The following is a 10003-nucleotide window of genomic DNA, read 5'->3' as shown; positions in this document are numbered from 1 at the left end:
AGTACAATCCATTGAGCAAAGTGCTTCTGTCCCTCAAGCCTCATTTTTGTGTCAAAAATTAATATTTGGCTGTACCCTGACTAATGTTTATGATCTAAACTCACATTAAAATATTAAAACTATTTTAGGATAAAGAATAGAAGTCTTATATATTTATTTTTTATATTTATATATTCAGATTATTCCTTATATTAACACATTCATTTATCCTTCATAAAGATAACAATAATTTACACATAAGCTATTAATCCAAGGGTAAAATAAAATTTTCTTTGACAGCAAAATTTATTACAATGCAGAACAGCACAGAAATAATTTATAAGTGCAATTAATAAGGTTATGAATTACTTCTATGTTTTAAAGCTGTCCGCTGTTTGGATGGAGACTGGAAGTTCCACCAGTGGAGGAAATGGAGTGAAGGTTATACAAACCCGATTCAAAAAAAAGTTGGGACACTGTACAAATTGTGGATAAAAACAGAATGCAATGATATGGAAGTTTCAAATTTCAATATTTTTTTTTCAGAATACAAAATAGATGACATACCAAATGTTTAAACTGAGAAAATGTATCATTTTAAGGGAAAAATAAGTTGATTTTAAATTTCATGGCATCAACACATCTAAAAAAAGTTGGGACAAGGCCATGTTTACCACTGTGTGGCATCCCCTCTTCTTTTTATAACAGTCTGCAAACGTCTGGGGACTGAGGAGACAAGCTGCTCAAGTTTAGGAATAGGAATGTTGTCCCATTCTTGTCTAATACAGGCTTCTAGTTGCTCAACTGTCTTAGGTCTTCTTTGTCGCATCTTCCTCTTTATGATGAGCCAAACGTTTTCTATGGGTGACAGATCTGGACTGCAGGCTGGCCATTTCAGTACCCGGATCTTTCTTCTACGCACCCATGATGTTGTAATTGATGCAGTATGTGACCTGGCATTGTCATGTTGGAAAATGCAAGGTCTTCCCTGAAAGACACAACGTCTGGATGGGAGCATATGTTGTTCTAGAACTTGGAATTCCCTTTCAGCATTGATTGTGCCTTTCCAGATGTGTAAGCTGCCCATGCCACACACACTCATGCAACCCCATACCATCAGAGATGCAGGGTTCTGAACTGAGTGCTTATAACAACTTGGGTTGTCCTTGTCCTCTTTAGTCCGGATAACATGGCATCCCAGTTTTCCAAAAAGAACTTCAAATTTTGAGTCATCAGACCAGAACAGTTTTCCACTTTGCCACAGTCCATTTTAAATGAACCTTGGCCCAGAGAAAACGCCTGCGCTTTTGGATCATGTTTAGATATGGCTTCTTTTTTGACCTATAGAGTTTTAGCCAGCAACGGCGAATGAAACGGTGGATTGTGTTCACCGACAATGTTTTCTGGAAGTATTCCTGAGCCCAAGTTGTGATTTCCATTACAGTAGCATTCCTGTATGTGATGCAGTGCCATCTAAGGGCCCGAAGATCACAGGCATCCAGTATGGTTTTCCGGCCTTGACCCTTATGCAAGGAGATTGTTCCAGATTCTCTGAATCTTTGGATGATATTATGCACTGTAGATGATGATAACTTCAAACTATTTGCAAATTTTCTCTGAGAGACTCCTTTCTGATAATGCTCCACTATTTTTCGCCACAGAATTGGGGGAATTTGTGATCCTCTGCTCATCTTGACTTCTGAGAGACACTGCCACTCTGAGAGGCTCTTTTTATACCCAATCATGTTGCCAATTGCCCTAATAAGTTGCAAATTGGTCCTCCAACTGTTCTTTATATGTACATTTAACTTTTCCGGCCTCTTATTTCTACCAGTCCCAACGTTTTTGGAATGTGTAGCTCTCATGAAATCTAAAATGAGCCAATATTTGGCATGACATTTCAAAATGTCTCACTTTCAACATTTGATGTGTTATCTATATTCCATTGTGAATACAATATAAGTTTGAGATTTGTAAATTATTCCATTCCTTTTTTATTCACAATTTGTACAGTGTCCCAACTTTTTTGGAATTGGGTTTGTAGAAGGTGACTTTTTACCTTTATTAAAATACAGTACTGTGCAAAAGTCTTAGGCCACTAGTATTTACCCCAACAAAAAAATGGTTTTAAGTCAGTTATTTATGTTTTGCTGTAGTGTATCAGTAGGAAATATCGGTTTACATTTCCAAACATTATTTTTACCATTAAATGTAATAATCCAGTGAGATTTTGACAACAGTGAGTCTGACAACAGCCAGTGCTCCACACAGAGATCTGATCTCACCATCATCCAGTCTGTGAATAACATGAAGAAACCGAACAAACTGAGACAGACTAAATCCAGAAGAACTGTGGCAATGTCTCCAAGACACTTCAAGGAACCTGCAAATCTACAGTACTGTGCAAAGTATTAGGCTGTAAAGTGAGGATGCCGTCAAAAAGAATCTCATAAATAGATTTTATTAATTTCTATTAACTAATTTAAATCAACATTTGGTGTGACCACACTATGCATTAAAAAAAGCTTTTGTCCTAGGTGCACTTGCGCATTGTTTTTCAGGAAGCTTTGCAGGTAGGTTTCTTGAAGTGTCTTGGAGACATTGCCACAGTTCTTCTGGATTTAGTTTGTTCTGTCTCTTCATGTTATTCCAGACAGATTTATGGAGCCCTGCACATGGCATGCAGGGAAAAAAGTAGGCTAAATCGTGCGCAGATTTACTAATTCGTGTACATGATTTATAAATCGAGAGAACAAATTAATAAATTGTGCACACGATTTAACAAATCGAGGGAACGAAAGTAATCGTGTGCATGTTTTAGTACATCGAGGGAACAAATTGGTAAATTGTGCGCACGTTTTAGGACATCGAGGGAACAAATAAGTAAATCGTGTGCACAATTAATTTTTTCCTGAATGTCTCTGTACAGACTGGATGATGGTGAGATCAGATCTCTCTGTGGAGCACTGGCTGTTGTCAGACTTTTTGTGCAAACAAAAATCTCACTGGATTATTACAGTTAATGGCAAAAATTCTGTTTGGAAATGTAAACTGATATTTACTACTAACAAACTATGGCAAAAGGTAGAAATAACTGACAAAAAATATATTTTTGTTTGTGATAATACTAGTGGCCTACTTTTGCACTGTATTGTATGTCTGAAAATCTGCAGCGTTCTCTTGTAATGCTGAAAATTTTACGCCAATATATTTTAAGAGACAAGGAAAATTTGGAATTTTGTGTTTTATTGGTATTTGACAATGTACAGTTGATTAGAAGTTCATAAGCACTTATTCTATACAATCTCTGAGTGTTAAGAAGAATGAAACCGCAGGAATAATGCTAGATAAAAGACATCCAGCTACATGAATACAACATCTCTCAGTATTCTAATTCTAATTCATAAGGATCTTCTCAAGTGCTTTTCAGGTTTCTCAGAGAATATCTTTTCTTCATTGGACACACCATCCTCCAAAACATTTAGTTTGTGACCCTGGAGAGGAAAACATTAATATATTTGATAAATTTGTAAAGATTTTTAGCTAATTAAAATGGATTGATGTTACGACTCACACAGAGTTCTGTTTGTAACGATCCAAAGCCTCCTGTGCCACCAACTCTGAGAATTTCGGGTCTTTCCAGGGAATGTCTCCCGGCACTGCAAACCTCATATCTGGCCCATCAAACAGTTTGACTGACACTTTAGTGTCTCCTGGGTTCTCTGCATTATCTGAGCCTTTTGAAATCACCTGCACATAAAATGTTGGCAGCTGAGGGGTCTGCACAGTGGAAGCAGTTACAGTTGTGCTGAATCACATAATTAGCACCTACTGCCTGTATTTTAAAGAAGCCATCTTCATTTTTGGTGTGGCTAGCTAGGGAGGACACCCAGCCGAATTGCTTGTTGAACAGGTCCAGAACACTAGAGGTGTTGAACATCTCCTCTTCGAATCGTTTTAGCACGTTGTTGTACTCCTGGGTTAAACTCTCAGCCCTGGCAAGAGCCCTTTCCAGCTCCTCCTTCAGGGGGCCTTCCAGCAGGGTCCTCTTTCCAGAACAGTCTGAAGAAGAAAACAAAGCTTTAATTGTAAGATGGAATTCTCATCAAAAACTCCCAAACTGGGACCAGTTTTTGTATTTTTTATTTCTGTGCTGGATAATAAAACGTAAAACTTACCAATGTGCTGGATCTCTTTACATTTCTCACACTCATCCTTCAGTTTAATGCAGCCAGCAGAATTGCGACGAATCTCCCTGCAGGTCATCTTATCATTTCCAAATGGTTTAGTTATAATAACATCCTCATTTACTCTGCCATCTGTGAATACAGGTTTACTAAATATAAGGTTTACAGGTTTATTAAATGCATTAAATGAATGAGATATAAGCGGTCTGTAAGTAAAAAAAAATAATAATCTACCGTTTTATGTCATTATACTGTATTATGTCACATTGCCATGATAAAGAAAAAAAGTATTACGTCATATTGCAATAATAAAGACAAAAAATGGACTTCTACTGAACAAAAAAGCAATGGAAGTCTATGGGAACCTAAACTGTTTTAGCATCCTTCAAAATATGTTCTTTCATGTTCAACAGAAGAAAGAAATTCATACAGATTTGGAGCAATTTGGCAGTTTTGGTTGGACTGTTACTTTAATTGTGATGAATATTGTTTACAGCATGTTTAACTTTGTACATGATGTTATGTCCAGGCTTGTAGACCCTGAAATTTACCTTCCAAAGGGAAATCCATATCACTTCCCATGTAGGGCCCGAAGGAGTCGAACATGTTTCTTGCCATGTCCATCATGGGGCGGAACATGCTGTGGAAGTTATGGAAGCTGTGGAACTCTGGGTTGTTCAGAGGGGACCTGTAGACACGAGCGGCCTGGCTTGACTGACTACCGAACATGCTGGGCATACGGAAGGGACTGGGGAAGAAGCTGGGCTGGTGGAAGGAATGCATGTGGTCGAACACCTTCATGCTGTCCATGAAGATATTGTCCACTCCGTCTGCAACCTCTGTATACCGCTCCTCCAGGTCCTGGAAGCGTCTGGTCTGCTGCTGGTCCTCGTCCACCAGCGTCTCAATATTCTGCCCGTTGATCCAAATGGAGATGGGAGAGGTTCTGTTCAAAATGCCCTCCAGCTAAAAACAGACAGAGAGGGATGGTTGCAAGCACCAGAATGAAGTCAGGATAATTGCAGGGATGTTTGTGCAGACGTATCACCTGTCGTCCCACCAATCCAGCTCCACTGCTACAGGTGCGCGAGTAATACTTAACACAAGTTTTCCTCAAGCAGGGTTTGCACTCCTCCCACAGAGCCTGCATGGTTTCATTGCACATGCTCTGTTGCTCACTCAGCTTCTCCTCCATCTCCTGAGCCTCCTTCAGAGCATTCTATTTGATGAAATAGTACAAGAAAGACATTTAGACACTTAAGTTAAACTTAAAAATGTATGAAGTTCATTTTATTTAGATCCGAGGTACACTTTACATTAGGTTCAATTAATTAACAATAGTAAGCAAATGCAATGGGTGTTATGAAGTAACAACAAACATTTTTTCTCAGCATTTATTGATCTATGTTAAAATGAATATATATTATGTAATATAAATAAATCATATAATATAAATATTACTGTAAATTTGTAATAAACAACAAAAAAAATGTCATTATTAAATTGTAAAATGCACTGTAAGTCGCTTTGGATAAAAGCGTCTGCTAAATGCATAATTTTAATTTAATAAATTGCCTATTTTAATTTTTACAACTTGAAATGTTAATGCATTAATATATGTAATTTATGTAATTAATCTTCATTATTTGTTTCAGCATTTGAGATTTAATCAAATTTTATATTAATTTATGAATGTAATATTGCTCATTGTTAATTCATAATAATTTACCTAATGTTATACAACTTGAAATTTCAAAAATGTAATAATATATGTAGATTATATAATTGATATACATAATTATTCTGTTTTTATAGATCTTGGTTAATGTTAATTTATAAAAAATATTACTTTTAATTCATAATAAATGTTAATGTTTTCATGTTAATTTATACAACTTGAAATGTTAATTCATTGTATATAAATATATAGATTATGTAATTGTATTGGTCTAGGTTAATAATTAAGAAATATACTGTATATAAACTGTTCATAGTTAATTTAATTCATAATACATTTCTTCTTAATTTATACATATAATATGTAATATTATATATATATAAACATTTTTCGATTATGTAATTTGACCAGGATTAATCAGTTCTTTATAGTTAATGTTAATTTTCATTTAATGTTGTCTATCTATCTGTCCTCTTCCTGTTTCACCTCTTTTTGTTGCTTTGTTTTTTCTAGTTCAGACCGGAACCTCTTGTGATCCTCTTCTGTTCGCTCCATCACAGTCTTCATCTCCTTTACCCCAGTGATGGCATTTTCAATCTGTTTATCCAGGTACTTTTCACCAAGCAGTGACATCTCTGCCAAAAAGCAATAATGGTTACATTACTGTCCCTAATTGAGCACAACATGTCTGCACAGAAAAAAACCAATACACTTACGATTGAGCTCCTCTTTAGTTGGTGGTAGCAGACACTCCACTGAGAGGTAGAGAAGAGAAAGTCCCAGCAGAGACCATGAGACATTCATCTTTGGTGGCTGATGGTGTCCTGGTTTCAGAAGCGGTTTAACACTATGAACATAAATCAGGAAATAGTGTGTCATTTAATAGTAAAAACTTTTTATTATTTTATTTTATTAAGCAGTGGTGAAAGTGACTCAGCAAGTTTATGAACAATTGCAAAACCCACACTTTTAATAATGTGGGACGCGCTCAGACTGTGTAGGCAATGAATCCATTGTATCAGCATGTCTATTTATAATCGTAGGTCTGATACAAAATATTGGCATTTATCTTTCTGCGACCTTGATGTTTCTGAATAGAGGTCCAAACAGATTTATTGGGCCTTATATATAGTGTGCTATATAATGTCATAGCCAAAAAAAAAAAATTAATCTACAACATAGTTAACTGAAAAATACAAATTCTCTCATTATTTTCTTAACCTCATGTCATTTCAAATCTGATTTTCTCTATCTGTGGAACACAAAAGAAGGTATTTTAAAAATGTGGTTTTGTTTTGTTTTTCTCCATACAAATCAATGGGGTCCAATGTTGTTTTAACTAAAAAAATAAATCTTTTGTGTTGTACAGAAGAAAAAAAAAAAGTCATACAGGTTTGCACCAGCATGTGGATTAGTAAATGATGACTCACTTTTGGTTGAACTATCCCTTCAACCACTAACAAAATCATTGGAGGTGTAGCAAACTTGCAAACATTTAGACGTTCCCTTCACTGATTCCATGGATTTGAAAGCATATCCCCTTCATTAAAGCTTGCTCTGACAAAATTTAATCCCAGTTTTATGAGTTTGCAGAAATTTCTGAAGATTACCCTTTTTAATAATGCCGCACTTTAAGTGCCAGAGTTGGTGTAAATATCATAAAGGCCTTGAGTCAGTCATGGGGACAAGTTTCCTCTTTTTAGCCTCTGTACGTGTACATAGAAACCCCAACTCTACTAAATGAAAGCTAGGAACCTAGTTACATAAGAAACATGCACAAATGTTGGAAGAGCCAATGAACAGACAGAAATATGGAGTCACATGGAAAGGTTTTTGGTTTTTGTGATATAAAATATGGTGTGCAACTTGCAGTGTTTTGCTTTCTCCATAATATAACCTTGAAGTACCTCAAAAATGTTGTTTGTTGCAAGCATATAATTTTATCTTCTTTTTGCTTTTGTTTGAATTAATCTTGCCCTTATGTTGAGAGATTTGTTTTGGAATGAGGTTACACATCTCTGTGGTGTTTTGTAAGTATTACACATGTGGCTTGCTATTACGGGATTTGCTTTATTTAATGATATTTTATTTAATGATATTTTGCTAGGGCACAGTATGCATCCTGAATGCAGTTGACCTGGCTTAGTTCCCCTCATTGGCTTTGGGGCTGCGAGACAAATTCCTCTCTGCAATGAAAAAATCTATACAAATTTGCCTAGGGAAGGCACAGACAAACTCTACTCAACAAACAGCCCAGTTAGACTTTTTGGATGACAATAACCACATGAGGGTGGATTGTAATTCAAAAACAGCATAAATTATATGTTATTCTATTTCAAGTACAAACAGAATCTTATTTGCATTTATACAGTAGTGGGTTATTTCTTAGTAGTTGGGCAAAATGCATAAATGGAGCATTAACTACAATGCAATTTTATAGTATGTCAAATAGGTATTACACCACTGTAACCATAAAATAAATAACATCTTACATAAATGTATATATTAGCACAATTATATAATATCTATAAAAGCATATTTATATAAACAAGATTGTCAGCATCCTTGTAATATGCTATAATGTACTCACCCTGCTTGGATTCTTTTTCTTCCCTGCAGATGGACTGTGCCTCCTTTGATTTGTTTTTATACTGGGAGGTTGGGTGATGTTGACGACGTGATTCACGGGATGAGAATGGCCGTGGCTTTGGACTTTTCCAGAAACTGTTATTGTCAACGGCAGAGGCTCCGTCTGACCAGAAGTGGGCAACATTGCACTATCTCCCTCATTTCATTGTGCTTGTGGAGGCACAGCCTGAATATGGGGTTTACGGGAAAAAAATTCTCTCTAGAATTTACCGGCAAAGACTGTATGTGGATAATTCATTACTGTCGGACAGTTCCAACATTTAACAGTGGTGAATCACCTTAATGTGACCTGCTGCATAACATCTGCTTCAGCTATGCAGAGAATAATTCAGTGTATCACGTAAAACTAGTTCATAACAGTGCTGAAACTAAGTAAACAAGTGTGCAGGTTATACAAGCTCAAGTTTAACCTCGCAAATCCTTAACCTAATTTTGTGTTCCCGCTAAAAATGACTGGACTTTTAAACATTTCTTGCTATTTAATCCCCAAATCTTGTATTCAATCTAGTTTTTTATTTTGTTTTGTAACTGATCGATCATTTTCTGAAAAAGCACTCTTTGTGGATAATTTAGGCAATGAAAAACCTTAAAAAAAAAAAAAAAGCTAAAGTCAGTACATTTTAGAATTTTTCAACATTTACAGGAAAAAGAAAGCACACTTGACTTGGTCTTTTGTATGACCCATTTGACCCCATATAGTCAACCAGGTGGCTCCAGTTATGTGCCATTTGTTTTGTACTTAATATTCACATTGGACAGAAAAGGCAAAAATGTCAGTGAAAAGTGCAAGACCTTCATGAAAGACTTATACTGAGACTTATAATGCTCGCAGTCATAACACACATAACCATGTTATTATGTGAGGGGTTATTATGTATGCTTTTGACCAAAACACATAATTACTTATTGTTTATTACACATTAGGACACCAAACCACTCCTGTAGTGGATGGAAATGGCTTTTTATTCACGTCATAGCTTGTCAGGTAGCTTTCGTCTCCAAGTCAAGAGTTGTTTTAGTTTTTTTTTTTTTTTATGAGATGTTCTGAAGACGGAGGAACCTAAATGTCAGGAAAGGATATAGCTCATAACATTCTGACATTTAGGCAAATGTGACTCAAAGCCTGTTTATAAGATGTTTGGCATACTGCATGGTGTAGGAGCATGTCTAAAGTCACATTTTCCCCTGCAGGACATGTGGGCAAACAAATAACACATCCAGACAAACAGCTGCACAGTGGAGCCACACCCCTTTCCAATGTCATGCATCTGTAAAATGTTGTCAAGTCATCCTACTCATTAAATCAAAAAACAGTATAAACTCTTAAAAAAAAAAAAAAAATAAATAATTAGTTGTTTTCCAAAGCAAGGATCACTATTATTATTGCTTATACTGATTTGAACAAACCTGCAACCATACAGTAACTAAGTATTAATCAGAAATTCATCCTACAAAAGTAATAAAGCTAAACAATCTAAATTAAGATTTTCACCTGGCCAACAATATGGAA

At 35.8% G+C, this 10003-nt stretch overlaps 1 protein-coding gene across 2 annotated transcripts; it reads right to left on the bottom strand.

The window, feature by feature from the left end:
• Nucleotides 1-3208: 3208 nt before the first annotated feature.
• On the bottom strand, nt 3209-8587 carry clu (clusterin). 2 transcript variants are annotated; one of them, XM_059512338.1, is made up of 9 exons: nt 8435-8587; nt 6561-6691; nt 6331-6479; nt 5215-5385; nt 4718-5132; nt 4158-4298; nt 3812-4041; nt 3554-3729; nt 3209-3473 (listed from the first exon to the last, which is right to left on the bottom strand). In XM_059512338.1, exons 2-9 carry the CDS (start codon nt 6646-6648, stop codon nt 3461-3463), a joined length of 1383 nt encoding a protein of 460 aa, XP_059368321.1. In that variant the 5' UTR covers nt 6649-6691; nt 8435-8587; the 3' UTR covers nt 3209-3460. The 2 variants fall into 2 exon arrangements, with proteins under 2 accessions (XP_059368321.1, XP_059368322.1); XM_059512339.1 differs by lacking the exon at nt 8435-8587 and adding an exon at nt 7982-8002.
• Between the last annotated feature and the right edge of the window lie 1416 nt (nt 8588-10003).

Source organism: Carassius carassius, chromosome 27 (assembly GCF_963082965.1).
Source record: "Carassius carassius chromosome 27, fCarCar2.1, whole genome shotgun sequence".
NCBI lineage: Eukaryota > Metazoa > Chordata > Actinopteri > Cypriniformes > Cyprinidae > Carassius > Carassius carassius.
The sequence above is the reverse complement of the archived record's forward strand: the minus strand, read 5'-3'. Positions and strand labels throughout refer to the sequence as shown.